Source organism: Eucyclogobius newberryi, unplaced genomic scaffold (assembly GCF_026437365.1).
Source record: "Eucyclogobius newberryi isolate DKJ021-1_F unplaced genomic scaffold, fEucNew1.0.hap1 SCAF_17, whole genome shotgun sequence".
NCBI classification, from domain to species: Eukaryota; Metazoa; Chordata; class Actinopteri; order Gobiiformes; family Gobiidae; genus Eucyclogobius; species Eucyclogobius newberryi.
The window spans coordinates 23,652,414-23,673,600 of record NW_027315801.1 but is presented as its reverse complement, the minus strand read 5'-3'; the positions used below and the strand labels follow the sequence as shown (position 1 = coordinate 23,673,600).

Below are 21,187 nucleotides of genomic sequence, written 5' to 3'. Positions count from 1 at the left end.
AAAAATTAATCGGCGCCGTAAACAAAAGCGGAAGAGGGGATTGGCAGAAGTCGAGAACGCATTGTTGACAGCTTGATGGATGGAGTTGGTAATGACTGCAGTTAGAGCGAACGGATTGATATTGCGAAACAACGCACACCCAGGGATGGCATTTATTATTTTAATCTCTGTTAGTGCATGAAGTGGAAAACAATTACCAACTCCGAATTCTTTATCAAGCTTAATAAAACGGGTGGCACAGGCTAATGATTTTAGACGTCCCATTACACAAGATAATATAAACTCCCGAGTGCTACAAATTTGCATCAGGATTAACTAGCTAGTCTTTTTTTTTTTTTCACAAGCAAAACACTATTCTCAATTTGGCACGTTTTAATCACACCTCCTTTGTTTTTCATCTGACCCCATTTCGATAAATGTCAAACATGCGCTTCATTTACCAGATTAGCTGCAAATTAGTTGCTTATCGGTCATGACCCAGTTCTTATTCCTGTGTTATTTTATTTAAAGGCGTTGAAGATTTTTCCGGTACTGAGATAGAAAGCAGACACGGGGGATTAGAAGAAGTAGTTGGCACATGTTGTCGTATGCTGTTTCGAGTGAGGACTAAATTAGCTCTCCGGAAGTGCTACCATATTGCATTTAGCGAGTAAACATGACCTAAATGTGAATGTCTGTAGCTGCGTATCAGTGTCACTTTGATTCGGATGCGGCTGCAACAGTGGAGCAAGCCTGTCAGGTAGCTGGGTTATGGAGGTGCGTCATTTGCAAGTCAAATATTTACACACAAGGCTTCTTTAGAAAGACGATCGTAACTGCCAAGGAAAGGCTGGATTGTGTCTCGATGAATGAGAGAAAAAAAGTTGTGACTTTTTAAAAATAGCCGTGTAACTAAATCAAATGTGGCAGTTTTCTCAAGTCCTCAAGCTAACGTGGAGCATAATGGCGTGATGACACTGCAAATAGAGTGTTAGTGAACTGATACGTTCTGATTTGTGCTCTATATGTATAGTTCTATATATAGTTTTGTGTGTACATCCTACTGATTTGTCAACACACTAGACCTAAGGAGCATAATAGCAGCACGATGACTACCCAGAGTTATCCTAATGAAGTTAAGCTGTGAAAAAAAAAAATATATATATATATATATATATATATATATATATATATATATATATATATAAAGCCAAATTCATTAGGAAATACAAGTTTAGGATCTTAATGCTTTGTCTGGAATATTCTGAGTTTGCCTGGTGGTATCTAGTAGCTAGTTTCCCTGGATATAAGTTGCAAATCAAATCAAATCAATTTATTTTTGTAAGGCCCAAAATCACAACAACAGTTGCCTCTGAGGGCCACAGGGAGAAATGAATCAACAATGTCTGTGGTGGCGATGAAGTCAGACAATGTCTGTGGTGGCGATGGAGTCAGACAATGTCTGTGGTGGCGAGGGACGATGTCCCAGGGTCCTCTGTCCTTAGACTCTCCTTCTCGGCCAGGAAAAACTACAAAGTTTAATCTCATACTGTTGACCATTCCAGATTAATTATGTATTTTCCGGACTATAAGTCTTTTTTCATAGTTTTGGCCGGGGTGCAACTTATATGTGATATTATTTGTTATTTTCACACTTGCAACCGCATTTCATACTCCAGTGCAGCGTATATATGTTTTTTTCTTCTCTATCAAGCATTATTTGGCTGGTACGACTTATACTCCAGTGCGATTTATAGTCCGGAAAATACGGTATATATCCATGTAGGCAAGCAGGTGGTGGACACTCCTCTAGAAAAGTTTAAAAATGACAATCACAAGTTTAAAAATGACAATCACAACCAAACGAAACCAAACATAACAACTATTACTATTACAATAAGAGACATTTACAGCTTTCCACTTTTAATGAGGGTTCCAACATACCAGATCATGTGTGAGCTTTAATGTATTAGGTGTCTTCCCCTCATCTTTCACATTTATCAGGTGCCAACGCTCACCTCTGTGTAGACTACTGTCCCACCACCCACATAATGAGAAACGGTGTTAAGCTTACATTATACCGAGTGGCATCAGTGTGAAAGCCCCTTCAAATCCTCCAATTTCCTCTAGCGCCACAGTCGATAAATACAACTAAACACAGACTTACATTTCGGCCGCAAAGGACTACAAACTCTGCTAATACTTTAAGCTCAGAGGAATGTGCCAGAGTGGATGTGTGACTGTTGCTCATTTTAGATGTTTAAGTTTGAACTGACTTGTTCTGTATGTGTCCAAACTTGTCACCTTGAATCGTGTTAAATGCAAAAAACGCTTTCTACTTTTACACAGAGAAGCTGCTGCTGCACACAAACAGTTTCATATACTACGCTCAAAACAAACATACACACAAGGCATTTCTGTTCTCAGACTCAGAGAAGTGATGTGCGCTGATTCCTTATTATATTAAGTGATTGACGCGCAAGAAAATCTGCACTGCTGCACTCCTGGGTGAATGAGGCTCTTGCACGGTTCAAAGTTTGCATAGTTCAAAGTGTGAAATGGTTGCTATTTCCCACAATGCACACATTTAACATGATTAAAACATAATCATTGTGTCATGTTTCCAAAATAAATCTCCAACCCTTCTCTACCAGTAAAACCCACCATCTTCCCAAAAAATTAATTGGACAACACATCTGAGTTAAGAGGTGGGAAAGCTATTTTGAACCATGAAGTTTTAGTTTGAAATAAGAAAAATGAAACTTGCCTTATTTGGGCTCTATGCCTTGAGCAGCCGGTCTGAGGGGATATGGCGCCCGAATATGACAGCTCTGATGTAGATTTGATGTTGTTAAAGTAGAATGTCAGATTTGTGTGACAGTTTCTCCTGTTGTGGCTGTGAAGGCTGAGATTGGCAGGTCCGATGTGACAGAATGCGAGCAGCTGGGTCTTTGTTGGAATCCCGACGCCTCACAAGAAAGATGGGCTGTAAGGCTTAATTTCTGTAATAAAATAATATTTATCAGTTAATAACTGAGATAAGATTATGTATTTATTCATTAATTAAAGTATAGAAAATTATTAGAAGCAGACTATGAAGAACATCTATAATAATAGTTATTATGGGAGCAAGACCACACCACACATCTTAATTTAGAGCTCATTTTGGGCATCAAATCTAGATGTCTGTGCAAATTTTGTATTTATTTAACATTTTTTATGCCAGTCACTATGGACTTTGGAGTACAACTTAAAACATGCACTACATTCATCTTATTCTGCCCCACCCACAATATCCGATGTTCCTGTGCACCAACAAGCCCACAATGCACCCTTTGGTGGCTGGTTGGCTTGAAAACAACTTTGTGGTCTGGATTACTTATTTACCGTTGATATTGGCTGCCCTATTCAAAATTTATAATGGCAGCGTCTGTGGCAACTTCCTGAATAAAGTAGATGGATACAACCAGCTAGGTTGTCCTAACCAAGCCTAGCTCAAGATTTGGCAGTTGGTCCTGAGAGATTGCTCCGGTGGTGTTGAAGGATGGGTCAAAGGCAGATGACAGTTCCCCTTCAGGGACCAAGTGTACTTAGTGGTCAGCTCTAAGGTTTTCTTTCACTCTGGGCATGTTAAAATTACCAGTGTTTCTGAACACGCTATGGTGACTTGGTCATCTTCCAAGTGTCCATCAAATTCAACTGTGTAGGGACAAAACAAAACAACAAGTTTGCATTATTTGTTGGGTTGGCTGCGCAGACTGACTGAGATGTCTCTCTGTGTGAGGATGAATGGGTCAATAACGTCTTGCTTACTTTCAAATGTCACTATAATAGCATAAATACTTGTACCGTATTCTCCTGACTATAAGGCACACTTAAAAGCCTTTTATTTTCTCAAAACATTATTTATAATCCAGTGCACTTTATGTATGGATTTATTAATATCTCACAACAACTGCCAAAAGATTACGAAAAAATACAATTCCCGCACATTCTGCAATATTAAAGTTCAACTGACTGACTTATCTGACTGTTTTGTTTCGCTTAATGCACCTTATTTTCCGGTGCACTTTATATATGAAAGATTATTGAAAATAGACCATTCAATGACAGTGCGCTTTATAATCCAGTGCGCCTTAAAGTGCTGTAAATATGGTACATACATTAAAGTTGAAATAGATGTGGGTGTGGGTGGTGGGAATAAACCAAGACTACTTTCTTACAATTTTCTCCATAAACGCATTATAAGACACTTACTTTTGTGTTTGGCATTTAGAGACTTCACACTTCTGAAAAGCCACATTATAAAACCATATTCACCAGTTTAAATCTCTTCCTCTCTGTTCTCCTCCATGTTAATCCTTCCTCTTCACGCTGGTTCTCTTTTCTCACTGAACTTCTTTAGCCGTCTGAGGCTCAGCGGCTCGACCCCGCTTTAGACTTGAGATGTTCCTGTTAATTCAATCATTCATTTGCTTCAGATTAATTAGCACGGCGCTGCCTTTAAGACCGGCCCGTGGATAATCTGATTAAGTGGTTTTGCGGACAGATGGAGACAGCCAGGGCAATGCTTTTGAAGTCCATGAATCGGAGGAAGAGGAGGAACAGGAAAGCGAGAGGCTGTTGTGGGAGCGTGTTAAGTGAAATATATGTTCTTTGTCAAATTGGAGGTTACTTGGAATAAGATACGCATTATTTTTTAATTGTTTATAGATTTTGACAATAGATGCTTGTTTAAAGTCATTTTGTAGCTCCTAAACGTTGAATCTATATCACTTCACAGTAGGGATGTCATAAAAAAAATTACAATTTAACGATTATTCATGATTATTGTCACAAAATTCTTGAGTTTCTTTCATTACAATTGTCTAAAATATCCTCTTTTTCTCAAGTTTGTGACCAGCTTCAAGAAATTAAACTTGCAGAAGTTAATATTACATAAATAGCAAGATAAAAAGCACTTTTTGGAGTGTAAATGGAATAATACTTTGCTTTTTAAATTGTAACGATATTTATATATATATATATATATATATATATATATATATATGTTCAATTTAATTGTGAGCTCAATAATCGGGATTATCGATTAACCTAATAATGTTGACATCACTTTCAGCAATGCTTTTAAATATGTGAATTCAGCATGGTCTATTCATTTATACATCTCACTAAGTATTCACAATTTAAGATAATTCATCTCACATCAGATAAGATAAGATAAGATTAGCCTTTATTTGTCCACACATGGGTAAATGGTAAATGGTCACATTTATATAGCGCTTTTCTACCGTCAAGGTACTCAAAGCGCTTTACATCAAGGAACCAGTCACCCATTCACACACACATTCACACCCCAGATGTACGCAGACACTGGGGGGCAAGTTGGGTTAAGTGTCTTGCCCAAGGACACAACGGCAGTATTCACATGAGGCAGCTGCGATCGCACCGCCAACCTGCGGGCCAGTGGATCTGACCGCTCTGACTGAGCGGGGAGTCGAACCGCCGACCTTTGGATCAGAAGACGAGCACTCTACCACTGAGCTACTGCCGCCCAACCAGGGGGAAATTCCGGTGTTGCAACACAAGTAGATACAGAAGAAAAGAACAGATAACACTCTTAATAGAAAAAAAAAACTCTTATAAACAAAATTCCTATGTACAGAACCTCTCATATTCTTAATAGGGAATAGAGAAAAAAATAAAAAAGATAAATAAAATAAAAAGATAAAAATAAGCTACCATAAGACAAAATAATACCAACATAGTGGTAAAGTAAACACTCTTATTTACAGCAGTTCTATGCACATGAATGTGACATTATTGCGTAAAGTGTGACAGTATTGCACATGATTAAGTCAGATATATAGTACATACATCTACAGAGATGGACAATATATGTGTATTCCCAAATGACACAGCTGTGTGCAGAAAAGGAAAGTGAGGTTATTTTGGCTTAATTATTCAATTTTTTTCATCCATCTGGAAATCTAATAATTATCCATGGTTGGTAATGCAATATATCACTACGTTTTGTTCACAAAGCTCATCAGTTATTTGGGGGGGAAACGAGGGAGTAAACTTAACAAATGTATTCAAATCCTTGCAAATATGAAATTCTAATTAATTGTAGTAACAGCTAGAATCCTCCTTGTTCCTTTTTTGTTAACACGCCAGGCTCTACTCCGCCCCCCCCCCCTTTGCTCCCTTTCATCTCAGCTGTTACTCAATATTTACCCACAGACAGAATTACGGATTCATTTTACAATTTTAATGACTTTTCCAACTGCAGAGTCAAGGGGAATATTTTGTTTTTTTACCCAACACATTAACAAATCCTCTATGGCATTAAAAGACATAACCTGTTGAATTCATTTATCTAATATAGCTGGAGGTGGAGTGTTGCATTTGTGTTCATCTGGGAAAAAAAACTGTTATTTTCTGGTTCTGGCTGTGGCAGAGTGGAAATAATCAGTGAGAGGTGATTAACATTCATGTGTGCTGCTGCTCCAACTCACAGATATAATATACACTCCTGTTCACTTTGAGGCTGCTTCCAAAAAAGTTGTGAATTTTAAAGAAGCAATCAGGCAACTTTTTAAAATTTTAGTTTATGTTAATCTTTGCAAAAACTGGATTTGTATTGACCATTTAGTATCAAATAAAACATTTCAGGCAAACCTAGCTGTAGATGAATGATGGGAGTATTTAGAAGTTGGGTGGTTCTGATGTTGGAATGACTTCACTGTGCAGTCAAATTGTGTTCACAACAAAAACATGGCACATTTTTTCATTGTTCTTCTGCAATGCTACAGCAGAGGGCAATGTAATAGAGTAAAATCCGTTTTCCCCTTTACAGATATGTTGGAAAAGCATCTATTCTGGTTAAAGGGAGACCACAGCGCTTTCTCTGCATCTAATTATAGAGCGTTTTGTTCTCTGCGGAGCAAGAACTGCACCATTAGCATGCTAATGTTTGTTAGCATTACAGTGACTGCAAAACTCGCTCTGGTGTCATACAGTTGTGAAAAGCGCTTATAATCTCATCGTGGTGAATAAGTAGGATGCTCACAAGGCTTTAGATCGTGAACGATACACGTGGACCACTGTTTTTCACGTTTTGAGACGGCAAAAATCATGTACGGCGTCTTCAAGAATACTTGGAGCCAATGTGACCAAAAGCAAAGAAATATAATATGTCCACTTTAAATATACAAACAGATAAACGTTTTTTACACTTTCTAATTTATACTGTCTCTTTCCCCCCCACTTCAATCCAAAGTACTTTTCTAGAATATTATGACTCGTTACACCATTCTAACCAGTCTGCTTCTGTTGCACCATCGTATTGCAGTTATCTAACAGCATCCCCCCTCTGTGTCCCCCCCCAGCTCACCTCTACAAGTGCCGCGCCCTCCGGGACAGCTGTGGCATGTGCCTGAAGGCCGACCCCAGGTTCGAGTGCGGCTGGTGTGTTCAGGATAAGAAGTGTTCCCTCAGACAGGAGTGCACCAGCGGCGGAAACTCACACCTGCCGCTGACCCTGTCCGAGCCCGGGTGGATGCACCCTTCCTACGGGAACGGCCGCTGCACCCACCCAAGGATCACTAAGGTAAGGAGAGCGTTTATTGTTTCTATTGGGGAACGTTTTAAGCAGTTGGCAAAGGATAATTGCTTCCAGTGAGGTTTCATTGCACAGTGTGATTTTGTAATATAGTTTGTTCACTTTTGTAAATCCCCTGTTTCTTTGTTGGTAATTTAATGTGAATTAATTTATTTGGTCAGGGACAATGCACAAAAACATTATCTTTAATTAAAAAAAAATTGTTGTGTGCCTGGTTTTAGCAACAAAAACAAAAAAAATCACCCACATTCCTCAGGTAATCTTACACAACATGGAACATATTTAACTAAGATATAGATTTATTTTTCCAACTTGAATGATGGCTTTGAACTGTATAGAGTATGAGCTAAAAGGAAACGGCAGCGGTAATCCTGCTCTGAGTAAGAATGCATGTTCAAGAGATTTTTAACCCAAAAACAAAACACTCGTAATGAAATAAATGCGAGAGGGACTAGTGTAATGCCATACTTTGGGAAATTCCAAGCAAAACAAAAACATATCCATGGAGCCAAGCAGATTGCGGAAGTTACATTCTGCATCTTTAAATGTTCACACTGAAATGTATAGTGCATTCCAGCATAAAGAAAATAAAACTAAGAAATCACGCAAGTTCTTTTTGAAATCATTTCCAGAAAACCTTAAATATCCACTTGATCCTTGTCCTGTGGAGCACAAACTATTGAACTCCAGGCAGACATTGCGTCAACAAACCCCTCATTTCCCCCCCACACAAAGCTCAAAGCTCGCCCTACAATGACCGAAATAAATTCTTCTAATCACACCCTTCTCCAGACATCACCTGCGAGGAGGAGCAGCAGCTAGCCTCCTCCAAGCCCCCAGAACCAAGTGGGGGTGCACTTTGAAGCGTGCCGCATCACCTGTGGAGATGCCAGGCCTGCCCGTGCTTGATAGGCCGTTGCATCACTTCACTTTGGTCCCGAAAAGCCTGTGTACGTGTCCCGAACCCGCAATGAGCCCCAGCACCTTTTAATGTGTGACTATTAAAGGAGGAGCGAACAGGGACCTTGAGTCTGCCCTTGGCACTGAGACATATTCTTATTACTCACAGTTACATCAAATCATGCACCCTGACAGAGGTGGAGAGGGGGTTTGGTGCAGGTTTTGTGTGGAGATATTGGAGAGTGCAAAGAAGGATGGAACAAAGGAGGAAGATGAGGAGACATGAAGGATGTGTGTTTAAGGGACCAAGTCTTTGTTTCTCAAGTCTCAGGGAAGCCTCAAGTCTGAGTCCGAGTCAAGTCCCAAGTCAAAGACATGCAGATCCTTGCAAGTCCAAGTCAATGGTCCACAAGTCCAAGTCAAGTCCAAGTTTTCTGCATTGAGTTTCAAGTCCTATCAAGTCATTGTACCAAATTATGAAAAAAGCTCATGTTTTTGCCATAAATTAGATTTTTGTGGGAGAGGAACATGTTACAGTTGATCTACTATCAACTGTAAAGCAAATACTGTTTTCAAAATTGATTTCTGTAAGAAGATGCATCCAGTCATCTCAAGTCATAAGGCTCACAGGGTTTAGTCAATTTCATCCAGTCAAGTCTTAAGTCATCAAATAGTGACTAAAGTCTAACTTGAGTCAGACTTGTAATTCCACACTCTAGAGCTTTTGACTAAATTTCAATCCCAAATGTTGTATTATTTCTATTGTACATAACTTTCAATATACCGTATTCATTAATTTTCTACCGCTTGTTCCCTTTCGGGGTCGTGGGTGACTGGAGCCAGAGTACACCCTGGACAGTGGCCAACTTGTTGCAGGGCCAACACAATTTCAATATATATGTATATAAAACATTACTCATATGTTGAGTCTAGAACTATATGAATGCATTAATTTATACAGCAATACATTTGCATAAACATGTAGATGCTTTAAAACAAAACTTATAATACAAGTTATCTTATAAAAGTTATTACAATAACGATTTATAAAATCAATTGTTCTCAATTTAAAGCCTTGCACTTGGGTTTATCTTTGAGTGTACTTTCCTTCTCTTGGGGCTTTGATTGTATTTTCCAAATTCAGATCCTTATTATAACCCTGTCATTCTTTCAAAAATGTCAATACATCATTTGCAAGTCTTTTAGAATGTATCTGTGTTTTTATTTGAGCATTGACTAGTTGATTAGTAAGCCCACACTTTTGATTGGACGAAATAGAAAATTAATCTAAATCATGTGGGAAAACTGCACATTACAGAAATCACTTCATTAAAAACATATTTCACTATAGATTGTTTGATTAAGGCTTTTTTCTTTCCACACATTTCAATCAGTTTTGTTTTGAAACTAATGTAAGTTCCCCAGTTCCTTTCTGCTGCAGTTCCTTCATTGGCCATGTGCTATTACTTACCCTGGTAATCACCGCAGTGGTTAGACAGAGGCACCAGGAGACCGCGGGGGCCGCCCTCAGAGTTGAATGTGGTTACTTCAGCATCAGAGTGACCACACTGCCACAGAAGGACACCACTGTACTTCATCTCCATTAGAACCAGGCTGTGAAGTATTCAGGGCCCGTAAAAACGTAGGAACAATCCAGTTTACTTCAAAGTGTCTCCAATAATGAACCTTAAACCACAACGGTGAGAGGGACTTTCTTTGTTTAAAGACTATTACGGGATGGAAGTGCGCTACAGTTTTAGAGCTCGACTTAGTGATTCTGATGATTTGAACAAAACAACAATGTTATAAATGTTTTCATGCTTAAAGTGCATGTGACAAGGTTCATGTTTTACTTGTCATTAGCTTGTTTGGTGGGAAACAGAAACAGTGGTAAATATGTACCATAATGTTAAAGTAAGGGTCAAGGTTTGTTAAAAAAAAAAAAGACTTAAAATATAAGGTGAAATATAGGGAATAGCACTAAAAATAACTACCTCTATATTTGTATAAATTAATGCACAATATTCCATCCTAAATCCAGGGACAATAACGAGGAACACATTTCTCTGACAGTTGATAACATTTATTTAACTAACATTTACAGTATTTTACAAATTAAAGGCATTCCTATTAATGTTTAGTCTTCATATCATAACTACTGTAAATTAGGCGGGTTTTAACCCTTGTATACAGTATGGTTGCTAGGTAACAGCTATGGAATGACCTACATATGACACACACACATATATATATATATATATATATATATATATATATATATAACATGTATATATATATATAACATATGATTATATGAGTACAATCATGTTAGCTATACTTTAGTGAGTTATGTTAGTGTGTTTTCAGACCTGTTATACACACTTTGAAGTGTTTGAATTGTATATTTTACAAGTTCTTTATGAATAATAATTTGGTCAATCAATGAAATGCTATTTTATGAAGATGTAACATTCACAAGTGTATGCATTACACTGCAAAATCATGAAAGTTTGTGACATTCCAAGGACAGCAATTACAGCTCCATGCAGACCAGCAGATGGCAGGCCAGAAAAGTTACATAATGCACCTTTAAAATGAGTTAGATTGTGTTTTTTGACCCATGGAAGAAGCTGTTCTTCACACTCCTGTGGACGTAATAATCTACACAAATCCTGTATTGCTATGCATGGCTGCTTGTTGCTGTTCTGGCTCCACTTCTGCTCCTCTAGGGTCATTTTACAGCAAAACAAACCAATGTTGTTCCAAAGCCACTGTTATTATAACTTAATTTTCTCCTTTACTGTGAGGAATGCCTGGTATCCGTGTTGGGTCCCGGCCGCACCGTTCCACGCGCAGAATTTTCCACAGTCTCCGCGATCCTGACCCAACCACGGAACCCACATAGTTAAAGAAGTATCGGTAATATCTGCCCTCACAGCAAAAGCCAGGAAATATGCGATGATAGTGAAGCTGTGCATAAGGACATAATTACATCGTTTTATAGTTATTGGTTAGGGTTGAAAGATGATGTGTTTTTGCGTGTCCCGAGCCAAGTCTGGGTCCATTTTGAACAACATTTTGCTGCTTCCTTGATACTGAAAATATTTGAAATGTGATTGAGGGTTGCTGTCAAAAACACTCCTTTTTATTTATCCTTTTTAGTTTTACAGAAAGCACAGTTTGAGACGACTACTATGTCTGCAATACTTAGTCGCAGATTTCTTTTTTGTTAATCCCAACCAGTTTATGTCATTTATATCATTATTATGTCGTTTATGTTTTCTCAAATGATGTTTCAGATCTATTAATAATTTTGTAGATTTATACAGAGATTAAACAGCAGCAGAGGGACAAGCGGCTCTTCAAACATAAACTGTAAAGTCCCACACTGCAGGACGTCTTTTGGACAATCAACCTTTCCCCATAAGAGCTGTAAACTTTGGAAAGTCATTACCACTTAAATCGAGTGCATTTCTGTGGTAAAAATGTTCACCTCTAGAGTCAAGCGCTGGCTGAAAGAAAATCAAAACTCTAACCACCGGTAAGTGTTATGAAAGTGTACATGTGAGGCTGAAAGAATGAGCACATGTGTACATTTGCACTGATGTATTTATAAAATGGAAATAGTTTTTTTGTATTTGACTGTAAACAGAAAAGCCCATACAGGGTACGAGAGTTAAAAATGACTTTGTATGCATCGCATCAGCTGCAAGCTTTGTTTTGTATGACTGCAAAATATGAAAATTCCATCATTCCATCATATATTGCAGGATGTGTAAGGATTAAACAAGAGGAGCCCTGCATTACGCTGTTTTAATGCACAACTCGGAGTCTAGTCACTCTCTTGAATCCGCTTTTACCATGGTCCCACAACTGCAATAGTGAGTTATGGAATACAAAAAAACTGTTTGCTGTCTGAGGAATCAGTTATCTTTGTTTTAGTTGAAGCTAGTCCCTAACAGCAGCTAATTTGTTTACCTGTGCGGTTAGTTAAACATACCAGTTATCATTCAAATTCACACTGACTATGGTATAATAGGCACTTATAAGATTGAATAAATAACTCAAATCAATCAAAATGACTCACTTCCCTCCTTACCAGCCTGAACCGCTCTGTGTCCCCCCCTGGTCGCCCCGCGGTGGGATTCTGCTCTGCACTCTCATTCATGCTCCAATCCTTGCTAACCCGCTAATAAAAAAAGGCCCCCCTATTCCACGGCGGGACATCTGTTGTGCATATCACGCCCCTGAGCATCATGGTAGTAGTTGTGGTCAGTGTTTACCAGGCTTTTGTGTTCTTATGCTGAGGCTATTCTGGCGCTGGAGGTCCCAACATGAGTCAGCTTGCATACGGCCTTATCCCAATCCAGGCTGGTCCCCCTTTAATCCTTATTTGTTTGTAGAATACGTACATTTACATTGAACGTACAAAAAACTAGCTGTTGTAACTTATTTCCGGTTGAACAACAGCAACTACATATGTCACAATATAAACTTTGAGTGTTACAATTATTGTGAGGAAAACCTGATCAAACAATAATGAACTCAGCACCACTTTGTAATAGCTGCACCTTAATAAGCCTGAATGAAGCGTGAACATAGACTTAACCCTCAGTCATTATGTATAAACTCTATGATCACTAGTATTTGTAGTTCATTAGTATTTTGTCTAATGTTTTATTCACTTTTATTCACATTGTCTAATGATTTCCTATTCCTCCAGTATATAACTTGTTTTATAATGTATTTGATTTATTGTAAATTTAGAGACAGACAGATAAAAGACACTGTACATTTTGGTGACCTGTTTTGGAGAATAGATCATGGAAAAGATAGATCGAATTGGAATGACTTAATTTTGCTTCTATTATTGTAACCTGAATAATGATGATTATCAGTTAACCAAAAAGTCTAGACGTCCCTAACAGCAGAAAACACTCCATCAGTCCCAGTCAAGTGAGAAAGTACAAGAGAATACATACTGCACACAAGACATTGCCCTTTTGCAGAAACGGTTAAGATCTGGTGGTGCGGTGATAACAACTTGACCCAGACTAAATTGCTCATTTAACTTGTTATGAGCTGGTTTAGGGAACATTAAGTGGAACACAGGTGGTTAGGAAAAAAAGACTACTTAATTTGTCAAGGTAGAAGAAACTCCAGCACTGTCTTACTCTTTAAGTGCTCACGCCTTGCGACTTGGTTCCAATGAATCAATGAATAAATTAAATCATTGTTCACAGCAAAGGAAACACAGACAGAAAGACGGACAAAGATTCATCTCCCGGGAATTTCTGCTCGGCCAAAAAACGCAGCGCCTCAACCTGGCGCAGACACAGAAGATCACCAACCTCCTGTTCCCATCAGAACTGCGTCTTGATACTGTCATTCCTCATAAACATACTTCCGTACTCCTCTAGTCCTCGGCGGAGCTAGCTAGCCAACCCTGCAGCTCGTAATCATCTCCCTCTGCTTGTTAGGTCCTGGATAAGCATGTAGAGAGTGTGTGACAGCCGCGTCCATCCGTCATGCCGTTTGTTTTGTCACCGCGCACCTGTCCCCGTTACGCACCATAATCTGCCCACATAAATCACATTATGTTTCAGAGCAACCGAGCGTTACGGAGCCGCAGCCACCGACACGAAGCCAGCGCGTAATGACTTTCAATTAGGAGGCTGCGATGCTGTGGCGTGCGCGGTTTAGGCAGCGGCTGGTTCTGTCACACTTTCTTTTTTTTCTTTTTTTTGTGGGGTGAAAAAGTGGGTCGTTTTTCTTCATTATGACTTCATTTGATTTGTTTACAGTGTGTGTATGGTGGGGCCACGGAGCGGTCTTGTGTTTAGGGGTCACCACACCGCGTTTTCTTTTTTTTACACATGTTTTAGAGGCTTATTTCACAAACATGCACGGCAGCCAAATCCTCCAGTTAAGCTAATCATGATCACGATTCTACCGCAAGATTTGGAGAAGGGTTCTTGGGCATTTCAGACACATTCTGCTCTAAAACTATGCATATTTCTACTAAAACAATGTCAAAGAAAATATTAACAAATAACTGATATAACAAGTTCTTGTTTTTGTCATCCAGGTGAGCAAAAAAATTGTGTGCAGAAGGTAAACCGTTTTATTTATGAGGTTTTTTCAACGCTGAATTGTGTGATTTATTTTTAAACCTTTTGTAACATAGGGCTGGGTATTGCTTAGTACCTCACAATACATAACACATGGTTCATGATAAGTATCCCGACACTCTGATCTTGATACGATACATTTCTGTTGTATCAATCTCTTTAAACCGGTGTTAAAACTGTACTAAAATGACGTTTTTATTATGTACAATAACAAAATGCATAGGAACTTCCTGTTTACAATCCTCCTGATATAAAAAGAATATATTTGTCTTATGAATAAGGTAAATATAGGTAGTTTTTTCAATTCTAACCAGTATATATTTTTCTTTTTCTGTCACAGTTGTTCCCTGAGACGGGGCCTCGTCAGGGGGGCACCAGAGTGACCATCCTGGGGGAGAACCTGGGTCTGCAGTTCAGGGACATTCAGATGGGAGTGAGGCTGGGGAAGGTGCCATGCGTGCCCATCGAGGACGAGTATGTCAGCGCTGAGAGGTGGGTAATACAAACTCTGCTACTATGACACTTTGATTTTATTTTGGAAATGCAATGATCTTTTATTTGTGGTTTACACAAGTTTGAAATAATACGAGTGGACATTGCTTGAATTGGGTTTATTAAATTTGAATTTGTGATGGCATATTAATGTACTCGTGATTTTTTGTATGTGATACAAATACAGACGTACAAAGAAGGGGGAATTGTTTGTTTTTTGCAAAGCAGAATTTACAATGTTGTGCATTCTCATATTTTGTTGCAATGTAGGGCTGAAACAAGTCAATCGATATTATTTTTTCTGAAGTACACATGCCGTGAGTTGAGAGAAAAGGCCTCACAGTGACAAAGACAAAGCAAAAATCTCTCCAAAATGACATGAGAAATTTACAAATCCTGTGTTTTTATGAATATCATGAATAATCTCGAGCAGCATTCATCTTGCCTGATGCAATTAAAACACAGGTTCTCAATTCTTTAACCTGAACATTGATCATGATTTGTCATTTTATACAAACAGAGACAAAACAAAACAACAAAACAAGTATGGACATTTGACATCTTATTTGTTGTGGTCATCTCTCTTGCGGAAAACCTGCCCCCTAAAACAATTAAGACCAATCCAACATTGTCTTCCCCCAAACAGCTCTAGATTTCCTCTGTAAATTCCACCACTGTTCCTCTTCATTACTCCTTGCCTCCTCTCTGCTTTCATTTCCTCCTGCCTCTGTCCTGACATTTACACGTCTGGCTTCTCCTGCACGCCTCAGGGATCGGGTTCACGCAGATCAAACAATGTCTGTGTAGTGCACTTAGTGGAGAAGTGAGGCGTGCACCTGTGGCCGCCATCTTTATTCAAATAGCACACATGCATCACTTCCTCAGCACCATATTAGGCAGGGGTTAGTGTGGGCCATGTTAAAGGTGGGATTCTGTTGTGTCAGATGTTCTGCGGCACAGTGCGGTACATCCAATTGTCATGTGACTGAACATTGATTTCATTGTGCTGGAGACGTAGTGAATACAATGGGGACTGCAGAGGGGGAATGTACAAGAAACTGCACTGCAGCTACAAGCATGAAATGTACAGGAAGCACAGTCTTGAATATAATAGATAAGAACACAGCAAAGCCATCTGAATTCTGTATTGATTTATTTTTTTACATGTTTGTATCCAAGCTATTTGCATTCATTTGCTCACACAACTGAATATAATTGTAAATATAATAGTTATTTATAATGTATTCCTGCAAATGTTTGTTTTTCCTTTCTTTTTAAGACTCCTAGTCTGATAATGTGGTATAGTTTACTAGGAAAAGTAAACATTTAGGGATTTGATGTGTCAATTATTAAAGCACTGACTAATACATACGTACATAGTCTTTATAGCACACAATAGCCACATTTGGGCTCCGAAAATGTCTCCACTGACTTAAGTGAGCCGTATCGGTCTATTTAGGCAATCCCGAGGGGGCCCAGCTTCCAAGGAGGTCCAGCCTGCTTTTGGATCCTTGAATGCTTTTGAACAAGATGATCGGATCATAGAAAACGCAGACTTTGGTGAAAATAAAACGGGGGAATCATGGTTATGTCATTTAATCTAAAAATGTAAAAAACTAAATATTTCAAACTTGCATATAACCAGCCCTTTGTAAGCCTGTGAGTGTAATGCACTGGCCGTTATCCGCACATAGTTATCATAACATACACGTCATCCCTCCTCTGCCTCTAGAATCGTGTGTTTGCTGAATGATGCGACCGGATACAGGGTGCAGGAGGCTCAAGTGGAGGTGTGCGTCAGAGACTGCATCAGCGACTATCGGGCGCTGTCGCCTCGACCGTTCACCTTTGTGGTAAGGACAAAGTACATCTGGTGGCTTCTTGCAGTGCCGTGAGTGAGCCTGTTCTCCACATGATACTGTGGGTCCTCCGAGGGCGCCGGTGAAATGTGAATATGAACTGTGATTGTCCAGATTGTATTCACCATCAAGAGGCGAAAAAGGCCTTAGGTAACCCGGAGACTAAAAAAACGGCAATAAAAATGGACAAATGCAGACCCGGAATAAAAGTTGGCAGCTGCAACAATCAATATCAAGTTATGGCAGTAATCACTGACAAGATAAACTAAATGCAAAGAGATAATTCAATTAGACTTCTACAAAATGTATTGATTTGTGGGGAAAAGTGTGCAAAGTCGCTCAAATTTATAAAAAAAAGTTAAGTTAAGTAAATTAATTATTGATCAAATATGGATAAACAATTCAGCAAACCAATTTAAAGGATTTGTATATGTGCAAGTATAACAGATATACATCCCATAACACTGCAGTTATGTATTAAGAGGGGGATAAGGGTAATGGTAGTTTTATACTAGTTTGTGAACATTTATTTCACCTTCTCATGTTTTATTGCCTATACCAACCTCTATCACATTAGTTTGACCATGAACCAATACCACAGCACAGACTACATATACCTTTGTTGGCCTTAAAACATAAATTACGTGGGCCAACACTTCTTGATCATAGTATTGTTATTGAAGCACCACTAATAAACACTTAAAACAGGCCGGTGTAATCCCTCATTCATCCAGGAGTGGTCCACAAAAACATTGTCCAGATAACTACCTTTGAAACCTTTTCTACCACACAATTAAAACACCAAACAATGCTGAACAGTGCTCTTATGAGATACAATACACGGTCACACAATGGATGCAAGAGTAGAAGTTAGCCAGACGGAAGTGATCTGACCCGTTCTCTCCCTGTCACTTTTCTCTTTGCTCTCCCCAGACTCCCTTCTTCACCCGGATCCAGCCTTCCCAGGGGCCCATCTCTGGAGGGACCAGGGTCACCATCGAGGGAGCCTACCTGAACGCGGGAAGCTACGTGACTGTCAACATCGGACAGCAGCCCTGCCACTTCAAAAAGTAAGATGTTCTCCGCACTACACTCACCACACCCAATGAAATGTTAATGAGCCTGTCAAGAAGCTGGGTCATCTCTGGAGGAGAGCATCACAGAGGATGATACAGCTAAGATACTATGGCCTGTTTTATCCTCTTGTTGGTGATATAAAATCAGAGAGAATGCTTCTTTTCTATGCGACATTTGTGCTCGGCCAAGACAAAAAAGGTCAACCACTATCCTTTTTACGTAGCATTACCTATTAGCTAACAACTATAGCATAGTAGTTATGTCTTTTCTGAATTTGTATTATTCTTTGTAATAAGTCGCAACAAATTATTGATGATTCATGGGGACTTATTAATTATAGTTAGAGTTAGGATTGCCAAGTCTCGGCGGAAATAAAATAAAAAATAATAATGATTATAAATATAAAACAGGATATAATGTTATAAAGCTGTTTCTTATCAATACAAGATAACTAAATTTGCACATTATTCTCGTCATTTTAAGTTCCAAGCAATATTGAAATATAAACAAAAGACAATATCATTGGTCCAGATATTGACCCTTGGGGAACACCATTAACAATCAACTGTTGCTGATCTTATCAAATGCACTTCAATAGATCTTGTATTTAATTTTGGTTATTCATGCTATCTGGTTTTTCTAAATACTGTATACACCCCCATTTGCCTACTATGCAAGTTCTGGGTTAAAAAGATTTTGAATATACAATTCCTCAGCCCTAAATCTATTTTCAAATCTCAAGTGTAATGCTATTTGGGATTGTGGCTGCTGATACTCATGTAATCATAAATCATTTCTGTATGCTCCTTGTTCCTCACCGGTAAGCACCTTAGCTGAGTATCTCCTTGTCTGCCCTCACACAAGCCTCCGCTAATCTCATGCATTAAAAAAATCCAGACTATCTCCACACTTGTGCTGCGTGTCAAATGAAGGGATTAGCTTCTTGCAGCTAATCTCTATTACCGCCAATGCATGCGCTGGCTTTGATGTTTTAGCATTTCACATTTCTGCTCATAGTAATCCAACACACGCCGCGGAGCTCTTGAGCTGCGAAAACTCACTGCACACTTGTTTTGAATGGGGTTGCCATGGTAACAACCTTAAGAGAGGAGGGGGGAAGTGGCTTGTTTCTGTTATTGCTGTTGTTGTTCCCAGTGGGATTTTGATGGCAGGCTATACGTGCGCAGAAGAATGAACGCTACACATACTTGAATGCTGTGAAGTCATGGCCCAGAAAAAGCCGCCGCTGCTCAACTGTGCTAAATACATATTAGATAATGTCGCTGCCAGGAAGCACACTCCAGAATGCAATTGAAATGCTATTTTGCCCGTGGGACATCCAAGCACTTATACATGCTCATACTTAAAGCATGGGACAATATTTTTATTGGCATTTTTCACACCAGCTCAAGAAATCATAAGAAAAAAAAAATATGTAAAATGAAATGTTGAGGCTGATATTCATATGTATTTTACTTTATGAAAGCCAATAAAATATCATAAACATGTGTGTAAACTGAGACTAGTGTCACTTCAGCATAACATGGTCAGAACAACTGTAGTGTTGTGCTGGTGCTTACACTTAAAAAAGAACAAAAAAAGGACGACAACATTAAAATAGTGTAAATTTATTAGTTATTCGGCTGTATTGGGGCTTCTGAGGAGGCGATCGGCTCTCAGGCTTGTATCCATTTCATAAAAAATAGTAGGAATGAGATGGAGAAAAGAGGGAAAAGCAAGACGGGCGTGTAAACAAGAAGGTGAAGAGGAATGGAGCGGTTGGTTTGGGTAAAGACAGGAAGAGGCATGTGTGAGGTGTGGTCCGGCTCCTGAACTTGAGAATCATATAAACCTATCTTCATCGAGTTGCAACGTGCTGAAAGACAAGCGAAGGACTCATGTTTTCAGATATGTCCATGGAAAAAAAGTCTATTGGGTTGGATTGGATAAGGAAACCACATTGTAATGGGGTAAAGCTAAAAAAGTCAGTTTAGACCTTTTCGACGTCCACAGTAATGTCAAATACGTGTCAATACAGCCACATATTCAATTAAAATCATTGCCAAATTAAACTTTCCAGCCTTAGAACTTTATTAAATTTGAATTCAAAACATTGGTTTAGCACAGCTTCTTCCAAAACATAATCTGTTATATAAATTGCTGTTGTGTCCAATTCATTAAAAGCAAAAGGGGGACAATACTTCCTGGATGGAGTGTTTGGCCACATGTCGACAAAACTTAATAGAAAATGTAGAATAAGCTCAGACTGAGAAGCGCCTCCAATGTGGAGAAGTGGGAGTCAAATTGAATGTTCTATGTGTGTAATGTGTTGATTCCAACTGGTGTAATGAAAGTAACATGCTGGTTTTAATTACTACAGCAATTTCAAGCCAGCAATTAAATCAAACACATTGCATTAGAGTTTTTCAGAGCAGGGACATTTTAGCCCGTGGTCACTTTACACCAATCAAACAAAATCTTTTTATGACTGCCTCCAAATGATCTATTTTGGAAGGAAGATAATTTTGCTTCATCCTCTTGCAAAAAATTGACGGAGAAACATCCGTATATTTTGTAAAAACTGGATGTTTGTTCCAGCTGTGTAATGGTTCTCAACTGGTGGGTCATGCAGCCCCCAAAAAAGGGAAATACAAACAGATAAATATATTTGTCTCATTCTGCAAAGCACTTTACGGCACAGTAATAGAAAAGTATTTGAATTAAAACTGTAAAATAGTAATAGTTAGATGGTAATTATGAATGAATCCTAAATATTTGGATGGTAAACATTGGAGACATGGCTGCTCTTACTCTATTCTATCCTCTTACTAGAACCGTGCTGTAAATTCAACCCCATTTTATAACATTTTCAACATGCATCGCACTTGTCTTTCCCTAACATTGTGCATTCTTGTGTCTGTTTGTTCAGGAGAAACGCCCGTGAGATCGTGTGCGTGACCCCGGCTGGACTGGCCTCAGGAAGTGTGTCTGTTCTGGTGGACATCGACGACGCTGAACTCAGGAACCCAGAGGTCAAGTTCAACTACACCGAGGACCCCACTGTTCTGAAGATAGAGCCCGACTGGAGCATCGCCAGGTACAATTCTACCACTGATAGCTAGTAA

The 21,187-nt window shown here is 38.9% G+C and overlaps 1 protein-coding gene across 3 annotated transcripts in view; it reads left to right on the top strand.

Moving 5' to 3' along the window:
* Positions 1–21,187, top strand: part of plxna1a (plexin A1a) — a 354,584-nt gene that overhangs the window by 261,229 nt on the left and 72,168 nt on the right. For all 3 annotated transcript variants that reach the window (XM_072449536.1, XM_072449538.1, XM_072449537.1), the window contains exons 12-16: positions 7,371–7,591; positions 14,975–15,126; positions 16,859–16,979; positions 17,919–18,055; positions 20,992–21,159. In XM_072449536.1, coding sequence (XP_072305637.1) covers positions 7,371–7,591; positions 14,975–15,126; positions 16,859–16,979; positions 17,919–18,055; positions 20,992–21,159 — 799 coding nt within the window. The remainder of the gene's footprint in view (positions 1–7,370; positions 7,592–14,974; positions 15,127–16,858; positions 16,980–17,918; positions 18,056–20,991; positions 21,160–21,187) is intronic.